The 26,477-nt window shown below is 30.3% G+C and overlaps 3 protein-coding genes across 3 annotated transcripts; 1 reads left to right on the top strand and 2 right to left on the bottom strand.

The window, feature by feature from the left end:
- Positions 1 to 13,214: 13,214 nt before the first annotated feature.
- On the top strand, positions 13,215 to 15,303 carry LOC112714486 (F-box protein At4g00893-like). Its single transcript, XM_025766091.3, has 2 exons — positions 13,215 to 13,379; positions 14,155 to 15,303. The coding sequence occupies exon 2, from the start codon at positions 14,156 to 14,158 to the stop codon at positions 15,164 to 15,166; it is 1,011 nt and encodes a 336-aa protein (XP_025621876.2). The 5' UTR covers positions 13,215 to 13,379; position 14,155; the 3' UTR covers positions 15,167 to 15,303.
- A 25-nt stretch (positions 15,304 to 15,328) lies between these two features.
- LOC112714485 (uncharacterized protein YNL011C) lies at positions 15,329 to 20,098 on the bottom strand. The gene is made up of 12 exons (XM_025766090.3): positions 19,690 to 20,098; positions 19,477 to 19,609; positions 19,212 to 19,308; positions 18,749 to 18,792; positions 18,382 to 18,538; positions 18,151 to 18,222; positions 17,586 to 17,669; positions 17,289 to 17,390; positions 17,050 to 17,097; positions 16,541 to 16,666; positions 15,872 to 15,964; positions 15,329 to 15,761 (listed from the first exon to the last, which is right to left on the bottom strand). Exons 1-12 carry the CDS (start codon positions 19,985 to 19,987, stop codon positions 15,630 to 15,632), a joined length of 1,386 nt encoding a protein of 461 aa, XP_025621875.1. The 5' UTR covers positions 19,988 to 20,098; the 3' UTR covers positions 15,329 to 15,629.
- Positions 20,099 to 21,025: 927 nt separating this feature from the next.
- On the bottom strand, positions 21,026 to 25,038 carry LOC112714484 (U-box domain-containing protein 45). Its single transcript, XM_025766089.3, has 2 exons — positions 24,226 to 25,038; positions 21,026 to 22,047 (listed from the first exon to the last, which is right to left on the bottom strand). The coding sequence occupies exons 1-2, from the start codon at positions 24,714 to 24,716 to the stop codon at positions 21,195 to 21,197; spliced, it is 1,344 nt and encodes a 447-aa protein (XP_025621874.1). The 5' UTR covers positions 24,717 to 25,038; the 3' UTR covers positions 21,026 to 21,194.
- Between the last annotated feature and the right edge of the window lie 1,439 nt (positions 25,039 to 26,477).

The following is a 26,477-nucleotide window of genomic DNA, read 5'->3' as shown; positions in this document are numbered from 1 at the left end:
TGATTCAGGTTATAATTACATGGATGTAAACGTCCAACGAAAGGGCAGTAAACTCTGCGTTACCGAAGGATAATTGGATCTACTCACATATTATGACCAACCTAATGGAATGTGGGTAAAATTAGTTTTCTTGAGAGTAGCTCGATTTTTTATTGAGAAATTATTTTTACATAACTTTGTATGCTAAGTTCAAGTTCCATTCCCTCCATGTTTTTTACGTCTGCCCGAAAATATTCGAAGTGGAGTACATAATGAAGTTGAATTTCCTCAATTTAAGTTCAATTTTAGTAAATTTGTGTTAAACTCGAAGATGCAATTTTAACGATTGATAATATATTCAATTTTTCTTATTTTAAACTTTTCATAATTAAAATAATTTTATAACATATTGTGTTTTTTTTCATAAATTACCGGCATTCTTTTGCATCAATGCAATGCCATTAGAGATAATAAAGGTCAATTTAGTTTTTCGGTGTGACAATTTTATACCTTACCGCATTACATGGATAGCGAATAATGAAGCTTATTTAATAACGGGATGGTCTGAATTTGCACGAATTCTAAATGTTCAAACTTACGATGTTTCAGTTGATTATCGTTATGAAAATGACTATAATCTATACGTGTCTAAATACTAGAATAAATTAAATATTATTTAAATAATTTATTTCTAATATTGGTATTTGATTAAATTAGTTTTAGAGAAATTTAAATTGTTGTCTCAATTTATATATTACAACTATTCTTCTTGGATATGTTATTTGTAAATTTTTTAATATAATTTTTTTTCTAAATTTTAAGTTTTTTTTTTGAATATATGTATCACATTTTTCTTTTTTTTTGTATTTCAGATTAGTAATGCAATTATTAAAAGAAGTATAAGATTAGAGTGACTAAAAGTTTAATTATATTATGTAGACACAAGATTGATTAATTAAAATTAAGGCATAATAAAAGAAAAAGAGTCACAAAACGTGTTTTTGCTTTTCTTGCTAACATATAAAAATATGTGAAACAAAAAAATAAAACATTACTATTTAAAAAAATTGTTAATATGCGTATGAATGGAGATCGATTAGAGAATATACATAAATATAAAAAATAAAAAATTATTGCACGATTATAGAATAAAAATTAATCATATATATATATATATATATATATATATATATATATAAAGAAATAATCATAAAAAAAATAATTAATATGTGTGATTTAAATATTTTTATGTATAATAATATATATATATATATGTATAAATAAAAAATATTTAAATTTTTTAACAAAATTAATATATATATATATATATAAATTAAAAAACTATTATAATTTATGAAGATTACACATATGACGATATTCATAATAAAGAATAAAAAATTATTGAATAATTGTAGACTCAAAAAAAAATCATGAAATGATTGTAGGTTAAAAAAAATATTTATAATAAAAAAATTTAAAAATAATTGATATATGATGTGATTTAATATATATGTATATTTAAATAAAAAAATTATAATTATTTAAAAAAAATAAATAAATATATCCTAAAAAGAAATTATTGACTAAACGATGAATATATGGGGTAACATAAATAAGAAAATCATTTAATAAAAAAGAAAAAGTATGTTTTTTATTTTGAGAATAAAACGTAAATAATTATAATATAGTGATTTATTTAATTATTAATATTTATAATTGTTATTTCAATCATAAATTTAGAAAACGAAAGTAGATTAATAAAAATGATTGATAACTACATTAGATTAAGAAAAAACGAACGCATAATATGTTGTTCTTTTTATTAATTAAATTATTACAATTCAAATTAATTTCAATAAAATAATTTAAAATTATCATTTTAACCTTATCACGTGCATGATATGAGTTATTGATTTATTATCACATACATGACATGAGTTATTAAACAATTCTTCATATATTTTTTTTCCTCCAAAATAAAAACATTATTTTTATCTATAAATATTATTCTTTATCAATTTTTTTATTTTTATTTCTCGCATTTAATTTGTTAAAAATATATTTCAAATCATTGTTATTTGATTTACTTATTTTAGATATTATTCATTAAAATTTATTAGACAATATACGATAAAAATAATTAAAAATTTATTGGCTAATCTCATTACAAAAGAATAAATTTTAATTAAATGCTAAAATAATTACCAAATATTATTTATTTTCAATTATTTAATAAGTTTAATTTTAATTGATGTGTTTTATTTTCTACTCATATTTCTATTCATTAATTAGTGTATTCTTTATATTTATAATAAATATTAAATATAAATGACTAAAAAATAATTTTAATTATTATCTATTTTATTTATTTAGAGTAATAATTAAATTTATTATAATTATAGTAAGTATTCACAATTAATAGTAATATATTCCTTCGAAAGAACTAAATGAGAGAAGTTAGCAAAATAGAAGAAGCAAATAATGAATAATAATCATATAATTAATGTATATACTATATAATATATATACCGAGCAAGTATTGGTATTAAATTAATCATAAAGATTAATAATAAAACATAATGAATAATAGTAAATTTTTTTCATGTTTATTATCATTTAAAAAATTCGTAATTTAGTTTTTATTCTATTTTTTATTTTTCATATCTAATGGCTATTACCTATGATTCTATCAATAGTATCACTTATGGTAGATTATGTGATGAGAAAGTATGAAAAATAAGGTAAGAATTATAAGGATACGGAGGTTCCATCCAAATTTGATAAAATTAAAATAGTTTACATAAAAATGGTTCTAATAGATGATAAGGTTAGTTGATTATTTTTATAATTCTTTTAAGTGATGCTAGGTTTATAAATATTTTTTTCGTATTTTAAGTTTATTTGATTAGTAAACCCTTATACGAGTCAAAAACAGTGTGTTTTAATAGCTTTATAAGTGCTAATAGCTTTTATATTTAATTTGTTTTGTAGTGTGATAAAATTCATTATTCAATTAAAATTTTTTTGTCAAAGATATTTGAGAATGAACTGATCGAAGAAAATGTCTATATCTTCTCAAATTTTGCAATTAAGAAATCAAGTAGAATATATATTCCGACTGCATACGTGTGCAGAATAACTTTTAAGAAGGAGTCACGTATAGTAAATACGGTCGATGATCATAAAATTCTTAATAATCATTTCACTTTTGTTGCTTATGTTGTTATATTGAAACAAATAAATGAATGATTCCATTTATTTGGTACATAGTAAGTAGATATTAACCCACATAAAACTGTTTTTTTTTTAATTTTAATTTTGCCAAAAAATCATATAAGAGTATCATTTTACCATAGCAAAAATTTTAACAGTTGATTTATTAAAACGTTTGAAATTATATTGTGACTTTTTCTAAAAGTATATTCATATATTAATATATTGTTATTTTTATCGTTTAATATAAATTATATTGATAAATTCTCTTTAATCTGTACATGTAAAAATATGTAATTTTTTTATATTATTCATTTATTTGTTCTTAATTTAGTGCATTTGATTTATTTTTTTTAAAGATGTTATTGGACTCTTGATTTAAAAAAAAACTTATATCATGATTAAAATAGGGAGAAATGACTAATACATTGTGTTGATCTTTATGATTTGCGCTATGTAAAATTATAATATTTTACAATGAGATTTTTTTGTAATAATTATCTTTTTTATGCAAAATCTTTTTATCTTTTTCATTACATATTACTTATATCTCTTAATTTTCGCTTTCATTTACAAATGAAAAAAAAAAAGGTGCACACTATGAAATTAATTTACAATCCAATTGCTCAATCATCTATATGATCATCAAACAACCGAATACATAATTATTCTCCAATTTAAAAATTTTAACCAGGTATTGGTAAGTATGTTAGTTTAATCTTTTATTTATTTAATTTATTTATGTTAAATTTGTAATCATATTATATCTATTTTATAAATATATCTTTTTTAAAAAATACTCTTAGTATTAACATATGATATATTAAATAAATATTTAAAAAATAACTATAACATACAATACAAATAAAAAATAAACTAAATAGATATTACAAAAAATAATTCTATATGTTCTGTTGTGCTGTACTATGCACTTAATTAACTAAGTTATTTGGGTGCTTTTTCATTTCGGATCCCTTAGTAATTATTTACAAAAAAGTTTTTGAATAATTCACTATAACTATTAGTTTAAAAATTACTACATGTTACAATTAAGCCTACAAACAACCCTAAACCAAATAAGTGATCAATTGTATGTTACATTATCAAGGGTAAAGACGGTCTGTAAGTGCTGTTGCAGATTACAGACACTTGGAAGATAATTATACGATGAATGTGGTATATAGAGAAGTTTTTAAAAACTTATAATGAAAAGATAATTTCTAAATCTCTTGGACAAATTTATTAGAATTTATTACTATCAATTAAAAAATATTCTATGTGCTAATTGATAATACATTCTTATTCCATATTTACATCTTGAGGGTATTAAAATTATCATAATGTTATTTCAGGTATATATTTTACAGGCATCAAAAAAGAGTGTTGAGTTATTTTTTACTGATTTTAAATTATTTTTTGTTTATTAAAAAAATTTGTGCATTCAAATTATTTATGAATTTATTATTGTTTATTTTGAACTAATTTTTATATGTTTTTACTTAAAAATAAAATATATAAATATTTGTTGGTGATTATATATGTCTAATTTATTAAAAAAATAAATTAATAAAAACAATTAATAATAATATTAGAATTGATACATTTAGCATCATATTAAAAAAATATTTTAAACGTATAATATGTTACTTTTTTTATTAATTAAATTATTATAATTTAAATTAATTTTAATAAAATAACTTAAAATTATAATTTTATATACTTATAAAAATAAAAAATAAGTACAATTTCATTATTAAGTGCATTATAAGGATGCAATAATAAATTAATAATGTTGAGAAGATGAGGAAGGAAAAGTGGTACTTAATTAAGGGAGGGTTCACATGGTGGTGGTGGTGGGCGCTAGAGGACGCTGGTTTTTATTTTCTGACAATGGCTTTGCCTTGGATGGATTTGTGATTGGGGTTTGGTAAGAGTAAGAGTATGGCGGTTCAAATTTAAAGGGATTTGTTTTTTATGGGAAAATCAATGGAAGGTTACAATCTTCAACATGCCACATTTTTTAGGGGGAGAATATTAATTGAAATGTTATTTGGCTTCCCTTTGGTCTACATACATGTCACGGGTCTCCAAATTAAATACTCAATTTAATTATGTGCATATATAATCTCATGAACCATATGACACACTCAACTTTGTTCTTACATGTGACTTTGCGAGTGTAGACTCAAATGATTATTCCTTCACAGGGGGTGGAAATAATGCAATCAATGAGTGCAAGGTATGTACATTAGCCTGCGTTTGTTAGAATAAAACACAATTTTGTATTCTTATATTTTGTCTGGCGATAAATTAAAATAAATTATGAAAATTTAATTTATTTTTATTCTTTTATTTAAAAAATTTGAGATGAAAAATATAATAATAAAAAATATAATTATAAAATTAATAAAAAAATAAAAAATAATTTGTATTTCTTGTTAGTATTTTTGTGTCTTTTTGTCAAAATAGACACAAAATACATTAATTCAATATCTCTAGATATATTATTTCTGTCTATATTTTTTCTGCCAAACACGATTTTATATCTCTATCTCCCTGTCTTAATGTCCTGTTTTTATAGACATTATTTAATAGAAAAGGATACCATATACTTCAGAGAAGACGCAAGGCCATTCTTAGTATAATTCAACATCCTTACTTTTTGCTTTTACCCTCTGATGATAAGATATTTGAATAGAGACTAACTAACACCAACTTGATCAAGATGGTAAGTTTATTAAAATTTTAGAAATGATAAAATAATAAGAAATAAAAAAGTGTGCTTAAAGATAAATTTAATTATAAATTTCGAAGTTAAATTAGTGAATTTTATAGATAGAATCTAAACATAATTGATAAAGACAAAGAAGAATATTCAAATAGTGAAATATGTTTTATTGAATTTCACTTTTCACTTTTTGGTTCCATTCTATTATTATTATATACAAAATAAAAGAACTATGTTGTTTTGAAAAAGGGGTTAAAAACTTAAAATACATTAAAGGTAGAAAGGAAGCAGAAGCAAGTACAGGACAGAGTTAGACAGGTACTTTCCTTTAATTAGAGGAAAGAAAAATTAAAATTTCAAGGCATTATGAAACAAATTTAATTTCGGTGAACAATTACTGTATTAAAGTTTTTTTTATAGATATATTAAATTATGTACTATCAAATTGGTAAATTGTATTTTATTGAATATTGTTCATTAATTTAAAAGAGCCAAACAAATTGAAATTATTTTTGTGCATTGAGTTATTGACAAATATATCAACAAACTTTTTATAAAAGTAGTAATCATCACATGACCTTGATGAATTTTTGTAATAATCACAAGATCATAATCATCTAATTATATATTTAATTTAGTTGAACAGAGCAGAAAACTAGTTTTATTTAAATGTGAAAAATATACACTATATACGATTTTTTTTATATATATATTTGTTCAATAATATTTACATGGACGATCTTTTAAATATAAATGAAGATTTTTAATTTGTCTCGAACTGAATAAAGATGATACCTGCAAGAAATTCTGAGTATCAAGTTAATTCGAGATCCAAAAGAATTAGAATAAAATAACATATCTTGAGTGTATAATAAATTCTTTTATATTAAGTAAACATGTCCATTTTTCATAGCAATTCCTATAAAAGAAAAATGTACGTCCTGATCCCTGTCTTTGCATTTTGTGAGACATGACGGTCTTTCTGTGTCTTCTAACGTTGAAAACAAATGGAATAAGCATACGTGTCACTTAACAATGATGAGCTGGCTGCCAGATGTCCTTAAAATGCCAAGTTGTCAATTTAAAAATGGACATGGGTCGATCTGTCCCTGCCTCCCAAATAAAAATGCTGTCGTTTTAGGTGGGGGATTGAAATGGTGCGTATAGTACATGCCTTGGATTTCCATTTAACCCTTCTTCCCTTTCTCCTAATTACAGAATATCCAAAATCTTTTCATGTTCTCTCTGAAGACGACAAAACAACGACACTCTACCTATGGAGCTGAATAAGACGCTGACAGTGTTGCTGACAACGCTCCAAGTGAAGCTTCAAACGGCACCACTAACGGACTTCCTGACGATGTTTACAGAACTTTCTTGTGCAAGTCTTTAAGGTAAGTAACAGATTATTCAAATAAAATATTAGTTACATTGTGTATTGTTTAATTAGTTTTGGGTTTGTGAGTGTTTGCATTTTTTGTTTTCTGGCTTAGTGTCGCATAACAAAGATAGAGTTTAGTTAGGGTTCAATGTTGCTAATTTTGGGACATTTTGCCATCAAGAGAAAAAAATTGTGAGACCCACTGCTCCAACGAACCAAGGTGTACCAACAGGAGTATCAGTTGAGACCATGGTTGTAGCAACTTCAAGAACTGCATCAAGACTTTTTAAGTTCATCCCCACTCCAGGGATTAGACATCCTAACAAGAATTGAGTAGTTGATCTAATTTTAAAAGTTTGAGACTAGGAAGAATAGATAATTTGGACAATAACTTGTGGACACTGTGTCTATTTTGGTTATCAGATTACTTGCTACGATAACTATGTTGATTAGGGACCTTGTGTTGCCCTTGCTTTCGTTATTATATAATTAGATGCTAAGACATGCAACCAGTGATATAGTTAGTTGAATACTCTTTTGGATAACTATATTATTAAGGGCTGTTATGATGATTCCCTTATTCTATTATTATGGTATCATGTCTTAAGTTTCAATTTTCAACAGATGGCTTCTTACTTTGTTCAACAAATTCATAATGCCTTATTTTATTACAAAATCATGTAGCCTACTGCAGTCTTTAAAATTGAATAAACGAACATATAAAAACAAAAGCAGCTTAATTATATTTATATTTATTCATCAAAAGTGATCAATAACAACAAATGCCATAGCCTGAACAACTTAACAACCAAGATCACCATGTTTCACAGTACTCCAGAAGCAACATTTGATCTTTCTAAACTACACCACTAAACAGGTTTCCAACTACAATTTCAGCAACAAATGCCAACATAACACATCCAACACTACTGCATCTAATTTGACTAAAATTCAATCAATCTTTCTTCAAATGAATTTCTAAGTCAACCAATCTTTCCTCTAGCTCCCTAACTTTGTTATTATCTGCAGAAGAATGACCTTCCTTATGATTCTGATTCAGCTTCAAACCTCCGAACAAAAGAGTCTTCGCAGCATCCTCATTGAATGATGCAACATAATCATCAAGCCAACAAAAATATTTGCAATGAGGTGTTGGAGTCTACAAATAATATTTTTTATTATGAATCTAATGAAAAACAGAGTGAACATAATTTTAATTCTTGATAAACCTACCTTGAAGTATGAGCATCAATGAGAAACAAAATGAAGAAAATTTTAATTGTTAATAAACCTACCTTGAAATATGGGCATCGAAAGAAAAGTCTGTTTGGCTTCATATCAGTTCCAGACATGAACAAAATTGCATAAATTCCACAATAACACTCTGGGGCAACCCACTTCTTCTTCCACCTTGATCCCACACTCCTAGTAACCTTCAAACTCCAACTTGATTTGTTTTCAACTCTCCCACTTCGCCGATTTGATGTCAACCCACATTTTTCACTATCAACCATGCTATCCTAGGGTTTACAGTCGAACACAGTGATACATTTTTAGAGCATATAATGAAGCAGCGCAGCATTTGAACCTCCTATCTCACTTAAAACGACAACATTTTTGTTTGGGAGGCAGGAACAGATCGACCCCTGTCCATTTTTAAATTGACAGTTTGGCACTTCAAGGACACCTGACAGCCAGCTCATCACCGTTAAGTGACACATATGCTTATTCCGGTTGTTTTCAACGTCGAAAGGCACAGAAGGGCCACCATGTCTCACGGAATGCAAAGACAGGGGTCGGAACGTACCTTTTTTTTGGACAATGATCGCTTTGTCCTTATGAAAAATAGACAGGGATCGAGTTGGGTGTTTCCTCCTTTTATATTTATAGTATTTAGTATGAAAATAAAAAAAAATCTTAATAGGTTTGTGCAATCATACACATGGATATCAGGATATGAACCTGATTTTACTTGCATACACTAATGTGGCCCAACAAAAACTTATATATAGACCGGTTACAGCTTAAAAATAAACAACAAAGTATGTAGAAGGTTTGTTTTTACCTTTGGAAAAAAAGGGATCAGTATGTCAGAATTTCTATTATAATTTATAGTAGAGTATATGACAATAACATGATTTAATTGTCAAATTTGGCAACTGCTAGCGGCTTCACTGTCATCACATATGAATTGTTATTACCAACTTGCAAGGCTTGTATTTTAAGAAACATTATTACTATTACTATCTGCTCCAGTGCACCGAATTTTTGTGGCATTAATATTAACATTATGTTACATAATTACAAAACCAATTTGTGCATCAATCACCATGCGTCGTTCCGAATATGCCCTACATACTATGTTCTTTTCGTTAACCTGATGACCAAATCTACAGTGGTACGTTCTAATTCTAATAAACTGCTTTTGTTTACAGAGATAGGATATTAAGATAGAGATTCAGAAATACAAAATTATATTTGATAGAAGAGACATAGATAAAGACAATGTATTCAAAGATACTCAATTAGTGTATTTTGTGTCTATCTTGACAGAAAAGACACAAAAACACTAACAAGGACACAACTTATTTTTTATTTTTTTTATTATTCTTGTTAATTTTTTATTATTATATTTTTCATCTCAATTTTTTTGAATGAAAAAAAATAAAAATAAATTAAATTTTCATAATTTGTTCTAATTCAAAACATAATATAAAAATACAAAATTTTGTATTTCTATTCATCAGTGTCTTATCCTGTCCTGTTATCGAAAACAACTGCAGCAATACAGACAAATAAATTATTGTACATGCCTAAGGCAAGTTATACAGTATTCACTAGAAAATAAAAGTTTCATTAATACTAATGAAGACGAACTTTTTATTTTTAATATGATGAAAGGAATGGTATATATCTGAGTTATGGGAGTGTATGGTGATTCACTGGTGTATGATGGTTGTCCAAGAGAAATCGGACGGTCCGATTAGAAGTACTGAAAACTCTGGATCTGATTTATGTACTAACAGAAAACACTGGGTCCGATTTGTATACTGGCAGAAAATCTTGGATCCGATTTCGGAAAAACTTAGGTCCGATTTGTATCACTCTCTCTCTACAATGAAATCGGACCCTCCAATTTGTATAATTTCCATAATTTTAAAAAATACCAAAAATTACAATGTTAAAGTATATCACCACTCCTACTTTCATAACAAAAAAAATTAGCCTAATGAAGACATGTATATGCTGATTTTGATCAACATTGAAGGAAAAGTAAAAGAGTATCTGGGTACCACTTCAGTTAAAAAGCTTTGATCAGCATTGCCACCAACCACCGTGGGAGCCACCCTCCATGATGGTCCATCACTCCATCAGGTGAATAGCACGGCGGTATAGTGTCCAAAAACTAAACAACAAAACATGGTACCCACTGAAGCCCAAAAAGGTAAGTAGATTTTTTATGTGGTTCAGTTCTTAACAAACCCACTAAACCACGCAACCCACATAATGGGCCCTAGTTTAGGTTAATGCTCCAACACACGAGTAATGGCCCACTCTAAGGACCCTCTTGCCCTTTTCTGCTGCCTTCAACTTTATCTAAACATTTTTTTTTTCCACAAAAACTTCCATTTGTTGTTTTGTTTCTTCACTAATTGTGGTTTTTCGTTTATTTATTTATAGCCGTCCATTTCCTCTTTTTGATAAGGATAAGCTTTCTAAAGTCAAATTAGAAGGTCATGCGTTCAATCAATGACTACATTAATTATATGTGTATAAATATTGATTAATTCACTACAATTCTTTTACAAAATCAAATTTTAAAAATTTTATCACCGTACCGTATAAAAAATTAACTACTATTTATTTGTATATAAATATATATTATTTAATTTTTTATAATAAATATTTTAATATTATTTTATATAAGTAACTGATTTAATAATTTTTTTTGTATGTAGATAATATAGTTGATCAAATATAGAAGGAAAACCCGTAAAAATTGACGGCTGATGTGTATGAGTATTATAATATTATTAGAAATAAACAAATGTTGCATATTGACAAATTGTCAACCATAATTAAATTCTCAATAATTAGTTGACCTTCTAGCTTATGGGATGAAAATCAAAATCAATTTGATGCATGTAGATTATGGCTTCATATAAGTGAAGAAAAATCATTTATTAAAGTTGTTCAAAGTTTAATCAAATAAGCTAAAGAAGCTCAAGATTGTATGGTGGTTTTTAGAGGAAATTGAAACTGTTCTTTGATCGTTCAGGCTAAGAAATTGAAACTTCTTATTCACATATATGTATGCTTGGAGTTTGGTTGTATTCAAACAAAAAGCTTAATTTGTTGTAAATGTAACTTGTGCGTTTACGTAATACATATTGTAACAAATTAAAACTTGTATTCACGTAAATATGCAGTGACTAACTTGTTCACAATAGTTACTAATTGTATAAAGATTATTAAGGGATTGGTATTTCATAAGTACTATCACTCCACAATGTAGCTAATTAAGTTTTTTAGTGTTATATTTTTAATTTGTGTACTAAGTCTATTTGTTAATCTCTTTAATATAACACAATTTTATATTTTTCTATATTTTCAAAAAAATAAGAGATAAGAGATTTGTCATTAGACTATGCTACTACCAAAGGGATCCGAAACAATATTTTCTGCTTTTCCTTGTGATTTTTATTTCTTGGTTTACATTATATATCTAAAGAGTAATACTAGGTAGACAAAAAAAACAGACAGAACTTGTTTTATTTAGTATTTATTAATTGTCGCGACAATTAATTAATGCTAAATAAGGCAATTTATGACTGATTTTGACTGATTTTCTTTGATTATCAAACATTTCTGTATCCAAATACTAAAAGGATTAAATGTATTATTTATTTCAAGCCACAATGATTACAAAATTCAAGTTGAGCACTAATTATTTTCTAGCTTTGGTTGTTGAGCAATGCAGTGCTTGGCAGCTAGACGATCATATAGATATATATGTGGATAAACTTAACTAATAATCTAATCTAGGAGTATGACTTTGTAGATGTGAGACTTGTGTCCCCCAATTTGTGAAGGCAACTAGACGATCATATATAGTGAACACTACTGTTTTCTTCTTATATGTTCCAAATATATGATGACTAGTGAGTCAAGTGTTAGGTAATGACTAATGAATGAATGAGTGGCCGTTTACCTTTCACGTAACTAATTTGCGATATAACTGCATCTCTGAGAGAATGATTTAATAACCTAATACAACAATTAGTGTTATATTAAAACTTTTGAAACTTGTTATTTTTATATGACTCAAATGATAATCATGTGGCCAACAAATTAGAGCTCTCCATACTCACTTAAGAAATAATTTAAAATAAAACAAGAAAACCTATACAATAAGAAAATAATCAATCATGAAGAAATATCTTTTAATATATAGAAATTAAAATCTCGATATAATTTTTTAAAATCTTTTGATATTATGCTTTTAAATGAATCAATTAATTTTATAAAAATTTTACTAAATTTGATAATTTTGCAATTTAAATTTTATTACTATTTTATATTTTACGTATTTAATTTATTTTTTTAATTTTAAATAAAATTTCGATTTTTTCTATCTCGAAGTCTTTTGACACCATTGTTGTTATTTAAATATCTTAAAATTTGAATTTTAAACCTTATTTGAATCGTACAAAGATATTTAAGTTGGATGCAAAATAATAGTAGTACTAGAAGAACTTATTCCTAAAAAACGAACCAATTCAAGTTGGATAGTCTGAAAAAAATTTTTCAATTTTCAAAATTTTAAGTTTTTAAAAAGCAAAAAGATCAAAAGTAACGTATTAATTTTGATGAAGCTATTATAAATGAAAATGAGAAAATCCAATTCCCATTATTCATATAGGAAAAGAAAAATGTCATGCTAAAACGAACCACTTAGAGAATATCGCGTTTTCAGTTATCTTAATTCCTTTTGGTGACCAAAACAATATTAGTTGCAACTCTCTCCTTTCTTCCATTCTCATAAGTCCCGTCGCACTTCACTCTTTGAAGAATACTGTAAGTGCCTGCCAATGGATAATGCAACCGTAAACATAACCATTATTATTATTATTGTTATAATATATTATTGTTTCTTATATTGTCAATCTTATCTTGTTTCTCTTTCTGCACGTAGCCATGTTCTTTTCTATGCTTTGTTTTTTCTCTTCTATTTCTTGTTCATCCTGAAGTATGTACACATCGATCCATCCAATCCATCTATTATTTACATTATAATCATTGTTTTTGGGTCGTGGTCACTCAAAATACTAAATTATATTTAATTTAGTACTGGTGGATTTCAAGAGGGGTTAGTACTTTTTAATGTTTTTTGTCGTTATTTAATCAATATAAATACTAAATTATATTTAATAAATAAATTTTATTAATTTATAAGTGTGAATTTTTAAAAAATATGGATGCAAATCGAATTAATTTATGTACGTAAAATTCTAGCAAACTATATACTTTGTGTATGCAAAATGTATGTAAATATGGGTGTAAATTATTGCTGGTTAAGTACTGACAAATAATGATAACGTTTTCTAGTAATATAACATTACTGGAATTGTAGTATGACTATGCTTTACTGACTATGATGACTGTACTAAGTGTTATAGAATCACATTAAAATGAACCGGCGATTGATTTAGTTATTGATCCTTTGTTAATCCTTAGTATGATTTCCCTGGATACATGTATTAGTTAGTTATATGGTAAACAATTTTCATAACTAACAATACATTGTAAGTAGCTGGTACCTGATACATAGTGGAATGTTTGTTGAAAGAAGGATGTCAAATAATGAGGAATGTAAGGAGATGAAACGAACGAAAAGTGATGAATGGGAAGTAGTAGAGTGGTGTAATCTGCCTGGAGACCTGCTATCAAGAATTGCAAGCTATTTAGAATTGATAGACTTTCTGAGTTTTCGCAGTGTTTGCAAAGAATGGCTCATCCCTCCCTCAGAATACAACCCTTCATGCCGCGAGCTATGGTTTCTCCTCTATGGTGAAGGCTCACAGTGTTCCTTCTTGAAACTCGGATCGCAATCTCCAAACTCCGAAAGACTCTACACCGTCAACTTTCCAGAACTTGACGGAGCCACTTGCCTTGCATCGTACCTAGGATGGTTGCTTCTTGTGCAGGAAGGAGCAATGTTTTTCTTCTGCCCTTTCTCAAGAGCCAAGATAGACCTTCCAGATTGTCCCTTCACAGACCTAAGCGAACATGTTGCTGCGTTTTCCGCTGACCCTACTTGCCAAGATTGCGTTGTGGTTGTGGTTAGCCGCAAGAGTGAGGTAGAACTGGAACTGCACTTGCTTCGAAGGGGGAACAAGGAGTGGCACAAGCATTGCCATCGTTGTGTTCGTTCCACGCTAAACACAGTAAGTGGTGCTGCTTTTTCTGAGGAAAAGTTTCAGTTCTTGGACGCGGATGACGGCTTGGTTACCTTCAATGCTGACGGTAAAAGCAGCAAGTCATGGGCGAATTATCGTATAGTTAACCATGGTTCTTCCAAGGACGTGGAAACCTTGGAATATCACGTACGGAAAAACATGTTTGGAGTCTTGAACATAGGTCAGAGGCTGGGCTTCCGGGGCGGTGAGGATGATGTTGTGTCCATTTCCATATGTGGCACCATGATCCTCGGAATACAGTGGCTTCATATCTTAAGAAATGATAGCGTCATTCTCAGTGAGACCATTGTGCCTGATCAGCAACATGTGGCTCTGGCTCGTCAGATTAAAGGGGTATGGATTCAACCAAGATATGTTCAAGTACCTCCTGGCCTAACCTGGTAGTTAAGTCTTTATTTGATTTGATTATTATGTCAAGTTTCTTAGTTATTTTCATATTCCAACATTGGATTATATACTGTTTGCTCGGTTGTTTCAAATGATTTATGGTGTAGGATTTGAGAATTCTTTTAATTTGGATTTCATTCAACTTCAAAACATTTAAGATACACTCAATTGAGATCTGCCATAATCAAATAAGATTAATGTATGCAACATACATACACAGCACTGCTATAAATCTACAACAAGACTCTTAATGTTTCTCCTCCTTTTTTTTCTTTTATCTTAAACTATATCATCCCTACATAATCAAATAATTATGGCAATAAACATTATACCATGGTTTCATCGAACTGCTGTACTTTGGATGGGAGGAAAAATTGTTCCAATATATGATTATAAATAGGCAATTTTACCTAGAAATCCTTCAGAGGAAAAAAATTGTTAATTGTAGCCCCTTGTTATATCATCTAGCATCGATTAATTCCTTGACTCTTGACTTCATGTATCTGTCAATTAAGTCAGCGAGAGCTCTTATCAACGATTTTGGGTCATATATTATACCCACTTTGGAATCACGTAGGGAGTCAACAACAATCTGCAAAATAAGAATTGTTTAGGATCCCCCAAAAAAAGTAAATTGCATTAAAAAGATTATAGGTTGTATTATCCACTAAATTTTGCGTCGAGCAAAGTTGGTATACATACCACATCAAATATTCCTTGGGCATTCAATCGGTCAACATCAACTGGAACTGAACTATTTCTTGGCACCAAAATGGTATTGATATACTGACTCGGCTGCATAAAATTATTAATGGCAGAAAAAATCTTGTCATCACCATTATGCATATTGTACTGTGAATTTTAGGTATCAGTTTCAAAAGTAACTGAATTTTTATTTCAAGTAAGATTCTACACACATCAAATACATCATTTTGCTTCAAAAGAAGGAAAACACCTAAGGAAAAATATTTTTCTCAAGCTCTTCCAGGCATGCATCATGTCGAACATGTGATAATAAAAACTAATGCTAAACAAATCTATCTATATTAGAGTTAGTAAGTACCAAAGTGGAAGTCTTAACTCTACATTTTTATGTGAAGTTTCTTTGAAATTTCAATAATAATTGCAGCAACAACAAGGGTAGAGTAAACTACATATGACAATTCATTCTGCAATAGCACTCATCATATGGAGCGATAAGGGTTTATTAACAGTATACCACTTGGCACTTGCAACAGGGTAAAAAGCATGCATTCAAATAAAACGAAATTGGCACTCTTTAGTGAATTAATCAAAGCCTTATTTTGAACCAGAATAAAAGATCTCTGTTTGGCACCAACTAGCTTCAATTGTGAAGGAATTTCCACTCACAGGATTCTGTAGCCGATTGCAAGGATCTCCATATGTTCGATTTAGAGCATCCGTGATGGCAGTAACAAAACAAGAAGCCGAAAACCCGTTAGTCTCCCGGTCAGGTGTGCCATTTAACATAAGTACCTAACATTTAAGAAATAAAAATAAAAATGAGTAGAATTTTGGAAAAAGAATGCATATATTGCTATAAAATTTCAATAAAGCAAAAGACTGCAGCTAGAATTTCATGCATTGGAACAAATTCACCCCACTAATAGCACTATGGCTGGACTTCCACATCAAAGCACAGAAACTTATCACCCTTTTTGTCTTATTGCTCAGCAATCAAGCAGAGCTGAACTACCTTAATAGCTTGTTTCTTCCAAAAGAGAAACAAATGCTCTCCTTGCAAATTGAAAGCAATCTTATCAAGCCTAAATTCCTAAAATACATACTGGATGGAAGGCTCATCAGACTAAACATTAATAAGCAAAGAAAACATATATAATTACAAGATCAAGAAGTACCTTGAGGCAAGACCTTGATGAAATAATCTCCCCAATTCCCAATAAGACCTAGAAAAACTTGTTGATCAGTGATCGTCTAGGAGAACTAAACTGTGTAAAGAAGAAAGATATGTTTATTCTAACAAAATTATAGATTAATTCACATAATTATGCAGTGTCTCAAACAAAAAAGATTATGCAATGTTGCTTCATGAAGATGAAATAGCATACTTTTTACAAACTACTTCTAAGAATCTTACCAACGAGGGGCAGATTGAAGTGAAAAGGGAACCCATGGCATACACAATGCAGTCCACATTACTTAACTGCTCTAATACAGTTGCATTAGGTGAAGGAAATACCTATAGAAAAGATATCAAAATAAATGGAAGTTATAATTATAAATTGCTCATAAATTATTAAATCAATAGCAAAATTCATTTCCTAAAAAAAAACTTTTTATAAAAATGAATAAAAAGTTGCACTTTGTCAAATATATTCTTTTTCACTTTTCTAACAGAAGAATTCTAATAAAAATAGCACCAAAACAGATTTACCTCATGGAGCAAATTTTTTCCCTCACTTGACATGTAGAAGACACGTTTTATTTTTGAAGGAAGCGCTGGAGTGGAAAAGCTATCCTACCCACAAAATGATAAAACTTTAGTATACAAGAAATATAAGATACACAGTTTTACAATATTACATACTAGATCAACCAACCAATCACAATTTTGTAGTATGTCAGTTAGTGAGAATGACAGAGAAAAAAAAATTAGTTTGGAAGCTACAACTTCACTAGATTTTATATCAGGAAAGCATTAAAGTAATAGAGTGACTAATTCTGAAATTAAATATTTTCTGAAATTTAAACCAAGTACTCTTGTTTGTTTCAAACTCAACTAACATGTAAGTTAATATTTTCGATGCTTTTATTGACATGTTTACAACATCAGCATACATTCCACATCATTAAAACTTAAAAAACACCCATCCTACATTGATATTACTTTCAATAAGAGTCCAGAGATTTAAGTTGGACAATGTACCTCAGATCAGTAAAATTTTGAGCAGAAATACTGTATTGATAAGCATAATCTCTCAATACATACAAAAACATACCTTGTTAATCAGCTCCGTCGTTCCCCTGGTTGGATGAGAAATTTCATTTTGTCCCCTTATAATAGTTCCATCCTAAATGGATATTAGAGCATAATGTAAGAAAAAGCAAAACAACAATTCAAATTGTGAATTTTCTTTGAACAGCAAAGAAATAGTTTTCCTCTCAGAACCTGAATTTACCCTCAATGAAACCAAAGCAGAATTACATGCTTAAATACACATGTAACATACCCATAATTCGCACCCTAAGGTAAGCCTGTCGTTGGTGGAAATTACAGGGAGAACCAGGCTTTCAGGGGGAATATCTGAAACACGTGAAAACAAAAATATTGCAGCATCCAAGGACCGAAAAAATATACGTGCGCCTGCAAAAAAGAAATTCCCGATGCTGCACAGTTCATAAAAGTCAGTTTAAATTGTTCTGTTTTTCACACACCAATTGCAATTGCCAGTTTCCAAAAATTCCCACCAATTACATAGGCTAATATCAGATTCTAAAGCAAATAATTTTATTGGTTAGGTAGAAGGGTGAGAAAAATGGCACAAGAAGATTCAATAAACTACTACAAACATTTAGCTGAAGTAAAAAATAAAGGACCTGCCATTGCTGAAACAAAATGATTCTTCAGCCCGGCGTAGAATCTGCAAAAACCGAAATGGAAGGCCCCACTTTCAAGTTTCAAGGAAGCTCACCAAAAAAGCATACAATATTGAAGCACATTATATTTGTTCTTTCTTCTGTAGTGTTGATTATTATAGTGATTGATTGTTACTATGACGGGCATAATAATATATTTTGTCTAAAAATGCAAAAGAAGACATGATACTCAACTTAAGAGAGACTTTTGAAGTTTGAACGCATACTCGACCAAAATTACAGACACTAAAATACTAGACTACAGTTTAAGAAGCAACAACCAATCTCAGAAACAAACGATTAAAAGTAATAAAAAAAGGAGACCATACTTTATAACATCCATATTCATATAAGAAATGTTTTGCAATTGATGAGTATGAGCAGGATTAGAAAGAAAAGAAGTACATCTAGTTGTAAGAATCACCTGACTCTGAAAATAAACCAAAAAAGATCGAATAGTCTCCCTGTAAGGTTTCGAAACACCTTTCCATAGTGTGTGATCACCTTCCACAATGGAGTACCTATACATGTCCCAGCAGCACATTACAAAATAGTTCTCATAAAAAAGTATGCAAAAAATTTGGATAATCTTAATCCCCATTAATATAGCGCACACACTGAGGCAATATATGTACATAAAGTTAAAGTTCAGTAACTAGATTGGCATTGTTAGGCATAAAGGAAAGCACCATTCAGATTTAGCTTTGAGTGGATCAAGAGGTAGACGATGACCAAGTAGATTCCGAACTGCAAGAGCTTCAGCTGTGCTCTGATCAGACAACCTCAGACACCTCGAACGTATGTCTCCAACAGCAGGACCACCTGACAAACGCACACCCACTCAACCAATCAAATCGGGAGAAAAATGAAAATAAAAATCGCAAAAAGATGGGAAGACATACCAAGGACGCGAACGATCTCGGCGGTGCTTCCGCCGTCATCGGAGACGGGGAGAACGTGGGCGACGCGGGTAGTGAAGGTCTTGAGGTCCTCGACGACGCCGTTGAAGGCGGTCCCGCCGGAGAAGACGAGGAGAGCTGGCTGGGGAGGAGGAGGGGGAGGGTCAGGGTTGGAGTAACAGCGACGGTGGCGGGGTGAGGGAACGGAAGCCATTGAAGGAGGAGAAGGAGAGGAAGAGGGAAGGGGAAGAGGGAGGGAGTTAGAGAAGGTGGGACCCAAACACAACCAAGCTTCCGCCATTGTTCGCGCGTCTTCTTCACACTTTACAGATATCGCGTCACACTGTCTTTCGGATCCGATTCCACTCCAAACTGAACTAACGGTTCCGATACGTTTTTGCGTTTTTCAACCTTTGCCCTTAGATTTAAGAATTTAATCATGGTGAAAACTAAACCGACTTCACATGAAGTTGATATTTGAAAGCGCTTAGATAAAAATTTAGTCAAATCACTTAAATTATGTAATGACTCTCAAATATTAATTTCACATAAAGTCGACTGCACTTAAGTTTTTACTTTTAATTAATTACTTATATCTTATTATTATAGAAAAGTATAAGATACCAATATATTATCTGCTAACTTATTGTCAATAATAATTAATTATTATATTTTAAATACATATATAAAGAGACACATCCAAAAAATATATCTATAAAGACACTTCTATTAAATACAACTATAAAAAAGATATTTTTATTAAACACATCTACAAAAAATATTTTTATTAAATACAATTATAAATAAAAATGGGTAGATGTTGCAAAAATACTGTTGGTAATATAACGAAATTGTATTATTATTCACCCAATCACTCTCTAGTCTAATTTTTATTAAGAAGAGTATGTCATTTAAATTATAGTTTGTTAGCCACTCTCTAATCCAATTATATATTTGTCTCTGCATTAGTGCATAAAAATATTAAATAATATAACACAAATTAATTCTATGGGTGAAGAAAGAGCATATTTTACATTTTTGGTTCTGAATCCAAGAGATGGGCTCTTGAGATAAAATTTTGCTATTTTTACATGTAAAATGTTAAATAAATTCTTGTAGTAACTTTTGATATTCAGGCTATTATTTAATTTTGTTTTTCATATTTTAATTTTTTTTATTAGTACTTTAGATTGAATAAATTGAATAATGACCTAAATTTTAAAGATCACTATGAAATTTACTCTCTAAAAATTGTTTTCAAAAGATTGGGAGGAGATCATTACTGACATTTTACACAAACAGGTTATAGAAATAATTGAAATAATTTGTGACTCAAGACTTTGAAGTGAAATTTGCATTTTGTTATCAGACAAATTCAAAAAAGACATTGTTTGATTTCCATTTATATTTGTCGACATATACAAATGTTGTAGGAGTATCTAACATCTTAAGGTAAAGTCAACCTCAACATTATTAGCACGAAAAGAGAAAATTGGAAAATATGAAAATTAATAAGGCAAACTCTTAGAACTCGTGCTAATAACCAATGACTTAAATCTAGAAGAGTCTCCAGCAGCATTAGCCCTGTGAGTAATAATCTCCATGTTCCTATGCAAGCTTTGTTTAACCAAACTCTTCATCATCTTCTTCCCTTCCATTGCTTCTCTTTGATTCACCGGTGACCCCATCGATGCAAACCTCGGTGTTTGTGGCCCCGAATGTGGCCCCATCTTGGTTTGCCTCTCATCCTTGAACCATTGCAATAGCTTCAATGCTCTCTTCTGAGCCAAAGAGCTTCCCAACAGAACCACTTCAAGAAGCACAGGAACAATGCCAGCCTCTGCCATTTTCTCCCTTTGACTTGAACTTTGATGCGCTAGGATCATCAATATATAAACCGATAACTCTTGGCATTTCGGTTTGTCTTCCCATGACAAGATCTCAATGAAGTTCTTTGGCACTAAACAACTATTCTCTATTGCTTTCTTCCCCATCATGCTCACTAACAAGTTCCCTAGACTTGCCAATGCTTTCTCTGAAGTTTCTTTTCTTGAGGATAGTTCTAATAAAATAGGAACAATCCCACATGAAACCAAAGCTCCCGCGTTCTCTAACACGCTTGAAAAGTTGTATAGGGCACCCAAACATGATGTTTTTGTGTCTAAGCTTGATGAGTTTGACTCAAGAATGTGTCTTAGTGATGGTAGAAAGTCCAATGAAGGAAAATGGAATTGGGTGTTTGCTAGTGAAGACAACGATAACAGCAACTCAGAAAATTCATTGATTGTTGATTCATCTACATTGTCAACTGTGTTTGGCAGCTTGGATAATATTCCTGCCTCCACTATCATAGCCTTGTTCCTGAAGAAAGAAACAAAAGACATGTCAGAGAAAAATTTAGGAAAGTACGAAGAGTCAATGAAATATTTGTACAATGTGTACAATGAAGGTTTATGGAGTATTAGAGATAAATCATTAGTGTTACTTTTTTCTATCAGCTGAAGCTTTTGGGGATGAGTGGTATCATGACATAGTATTAGAGTGCTAGATCAGAAAGGTCAAGAGTTACAAATAGTTCATTGTCTTTCTAGCGGGATCCAAAAATTTGGATTTGGATCCTCTAAATTTTGAATTTTTACTTTAGAGGGTAAAGTGTGATCTTCTACCCTTAAATGATTTCTCTCTCATATTTATTTTTGGCCTCACTTATAAAATAAATGGTGAGAGATCACACTTTACTCTTTAAAGTGAAATTAAAATTTTAGAAGATCCAAATCCCAAAAAATTTATCATTATGAATTATTAATTGTAGTAATTCTTCGTTCTCTTTTAGTATGCAAAAGACGTTTTTGAAAGAAACATGCTTCAAGGAGGTCAAAGTTAGGTTAGAATCAAATACTTTGATAGCAGTTATTCTACAAAGTCAGCATGAACAAGTCAACATCTCTAAGCTATGCACCATCACCTTCCCACCTTCTCCGGTCCATTTTTTCTTCCTTTGATCGATGGGAGTGATGCGATTATAGTACAAAACAATAACAATGCCAAACCAACTAAATAAAAAAGGTACCTTATTACATATTATTACTGAAGTCAACCAGGATCTCAAACTAATATATGTGTTGGAAAATGTAGGTCAACAAAAAGACATGAGTTGTTCGAAAGATAATAAAGGAATCTGATCAACTACGCTATATTTTAATAAATTATTTATGAATTTTTACGACAGCAATGTCGCTTCAATATGAAATTTGTCCCCCTAGTAGCTCATTCCACAACCAAGCAACTCAGCACACATTTTGGCCATTTTTTAAAATTTATTAATTATTAGCAACTACAGCATGGTGATGTGCTAGTGGGATTTTGGGAAATTTGATCCCAAAATATTGGCTAAATTTTAATCTCAGATTTAATGCCATGGATCCGATTACATCTTATTTTTTAGAGTTATATTACGTGTATACTAAAATCAATCACCAAATTCAGCTACTAGTATAAAATATATGCTAAATACAAATACACATTAAAAGTAAATTAAACCACACATGTATTTACATACAAATATATTGGTAGTTGATTTTGGCGTACAAATAACATTTTTTATTTTTTTATAACTCCCATATTACTAACAGCCTGTATAGGAAGACCTAGCTCTGAATGCGAGGTACTGCACCAAACTCTCTAGTCTCTCTCAACCTTTGCCTCCAATTGAGATGTTAATTTTCCTTTGTTTTTATCAATAAATTTTTTCCCTCTAATATTGAAAACCAATGTGGCTGTGGTAACTGTGGAGTCATGAGCCATACCCGCCAAGGCCAATAGCCACTTTGTGATTCATCAGTCCTTTTCTATGCTCTCTAGAAGTCAAAATATGCGGTTACTCACAAGCTACTATTGCTCCACTCTCACATTTTTTTATTTTAAAGTATGATTCAAACAATTTAATTAGGGGAATGAAAAAATATATATATTCTAATACTATTAGTTCACGCACTGATTACAAGTTAGTGGACCTTAACCTTGCCCACAAATTCAATAACTTTGCATTTTTAGAGTATCAATAGATTTAAGTGATTCAAAATTTCTCTATCATTCTCCACCACTAATCTCAACTTAACAGATTTTACTATCTATGATAGCTACGAGTAGGGTAGCCATACCTAACAATTCATTAGACCCTAAAACTCATGGACACTCAATTAACCAATAATAAGATCCAAAGAACCTATGAAATGAAATAATGAATAAGCAACCATTAGCACTCAAATATGAACTGATCACAAAGTTACATTAAAATTTATATCATAAGCTTTATGTAATTGAGCAACTTACTTATCCATAATCAATCTTAGTGAAATATGAAATATTTAAGAAACATGTTAAAAACTCAGGTGCAGTTGACTTCACGTTAAGTTGATAGTTGAGAACTATTAGATGATTTAATTTATTTGACTAAATTTTTATTTAACGACTCTTAACTATCAACTTCACGTGAAGTCGACTGCACCTAAATTTTCACTTTAGATAAAAAAAACTTACGTGTAAGTTCCATCAGCAAGGTGGATCAACGCCACCAACGCCGCTCTGCGACGGGTGGCCACGTCGGAAGCCACCATAGAGACCAACACAGGCACCACACCGAGTTCTGTTATCAACTTTCTAACCTTCAAATCTTCTTTTGCCAAATTTCCAATATCCTTGGCTGCCACCTCCTTCTCTTCCCAGCTTCCAAAGTGAAGCTTCTTCACTGTCCTCTGCAATATGATAGCAGAGTCCTCCTCTTCTTCCTTCTCCTCCTCATGCTTCTCCATGACTTGAACCGTTTCAACAACTTTTTCGACCTTGTTATTGTCGTTGTTGTTCTGCTCAGCTCTGTTTCTTGGTTGGTTTCGGCGCTTTCGTGTCGCTTTTGATTGGAGGAACCTTCTGATTCGTGCAAAGAATTGAAGCTTTATGCTAGACAATACCCAAATAGAATTAGAAGAAGAAGAAGATGATGATGATGATGATGGAGGAGGAAGAGTATGCATGGTTGGTTCGTTAAGGGGGAGAGAAAAACTGAGATCAGAGGAGAGAACAAAAGAGAGAGTTGAGAAAAAAGTGGTTGGGGGATTTGGTTCCTTTTATAACTGAGTTTCTGTTTGTGAGTTTGGAGACAGAGCGAGAACAGAGAAAGAAGAAGGGCGAGACAGAGAGAGAAAGTGAATCAATGAAAAAACTAATACAAGAGCTCTGTGATCTTAAAATACAGAGCACATGCAATTGAACAGTGCTGTCCCATTTTTATGTAATTATGAATGATGCAGGATCCTCTCTCACGTTATTCTTTTATTAAGTGAATGGAATTTAGGCACCATTTTAATTTTAGGGCCCTCATTAAATATATTCATAAAATCGTTGTTGTAAAGTTAAAAGATTTTCGTACCTAAACTTGATATATGAGTGCCAATTTGTTTATTCGTGACCATGTTTGAAACTAAGATATCAGATGCACAACAAAATTTTTGGTAGAAAAGTTGTTAATACTCCATGGTCTGTATTTTGGCAAAATATCACTAACTTTGAGTTTGAAAATTATTTGGAATTTATATATTCAATATGGTCTGGTGAAAGACTTTATGTGAAGTTGATATTTGAGAGCCATTAAATAAAAATTTAGTCAAATCAGTTAAATCATCTAACAATTTTCAAATATCAACTTCACGTGAAATCGATTGCACGTGAGTTTTCACCATTTGGTCTTATATGTTTAGTTTAAGGTAAGTATAAAATACGAACATAATTCACCGTTTGTTTTTTTTTTTCCTCTACCTGTGTCTCAACCCAATTAGTCTATGAATTGGTGGAACTGTATCGCCCAGTCTTCACCAAACTCAAAATTTGGGACCTTCTTAGGGGAAGGAATATAATTAAAGAAAAAATGGGGGCAAGTCTTTGATGAATGGTCCCATGTAATCAAGAGAAATATGTCACGCCATTTTCTTCATTAAAAGGTGACAACAAATAACTCAAATTTGGGACTTTAGTTTTGATGTAAACCCACATCGATTGCATGTGAGAATCAAGGGAGACCCAGCCATGTATGTTCCCTATGGAACCATAAAAATTGTGGCAGTGCACACGCGTCAACATTAATTAACAACTTATTTATATGTAGCTAGCTTATTTAATATTTATATCATTTCATAATTCTTCATTGGCTAAACAAAATCCGATCTGGATCAGTGGCTGTGATATTCTCACATGCATTAGTGACTTATATATCATGTTTAGTTCCCCCTTGCATGAGAGTAAGAGCATCACTCATAAATCATTAATTTCATTTGATTGTGCTCCAAAGAAATTAAGGATTTCAATTTATATATTTTGGATTACAAATTCACCTAAAACCAACTAATCTGTAGATGTATCATAGAGATTTGAGCTGCCAGGAACCTAAATGGAAAATGTACTTAGGCTATGGAATGGGATTTATCAAGAAATACTAGTAATCTATCTAGAACTGAAGAAGCCAGATAGACATATTTATAACAAAGCATTAAAGAGCATCTTCACTAATGATAGTGATAATAATAGATAATTATCCGTACCAAAAAAATAGTATTATTTAGCTGTGTGTCGGCATTAAGGTATTCTGAGCGAATGAACAAATCCAATTATTCAATAATTGTGGTGAATGAAGCAATTAGTTGCGTTTTTGGCAAGGATATTTCCAGGAAAAAGGGCCTAATATATATAAGTGCACCAACTAGGGCATCACCAATTTTGAAGCAGGTAATTAACGAATTCTG

Source organism: Arachis hypogaea, chromosome 10 (genome assembly GCF_003086295.3).
Source record: "Arachis hypogaea cultivar Tifrunner chromosome 10, arahy.Tifrunner.gnm2.J5K5, whole genome shotgun sequence".
Lineage (NCBI taxonomy): Eukaryota > Viridiplantae > Streptophyta > Magnoliopsida > Fabales > Fabaceae > Arachis > Arachis hypogaea.
The sequence above is the reverse complement of the archived record's forward strand: the minus strand, read 5'-3'. Positions and strand labels throughout refer to the sequence as shown.

Bases quoted from the DNA above. Each gene is read 5' to 3' on its own strand.
- LOC112714484 (XM_025766089.3), bottom strand. From the start codon at position 24,716: ATGCATACTCTTCCTCCTCCATCATCATCATCATCATCTTCTTCTTCT. The intron at 22,048-24,225 runs GTAAGTTTTTTT...TTCTTTCTTCAG, and splicing joins CTTGCTGATGGAACTTACAC to GAACAAGGCTATGATAGTGG.
- LOC112714485 (XM_025766090.3), bottom strand. From the start codon at position 19,987: ATGGCGGAAGCTTGGTTGTGTTTGGGTCCCACCTTCTCTAACTCCCTC. The intron at 17,098-17,288 runs GTAAGATTCTTA...AAGTTTTTCTAG, and splicing joins CTTCAATCTGCCCCTCGTTG to GTCTTATTGGGAATTGGGGA. The intron at 15,965-16,540 runs GTGAGTGGAAAT...AATTTTATGCAG, and splicing joins GCAATCGGCTACAGAATCCT to CCGAGTCAGTATATCAATAC.
- LOC112714486 (XM_025766091.3), top strand. From the start codon at position 14,156: ATGTCAAATAATGAGGAATGTAAGGAGATGAAACGAACGAAAAGTGAT.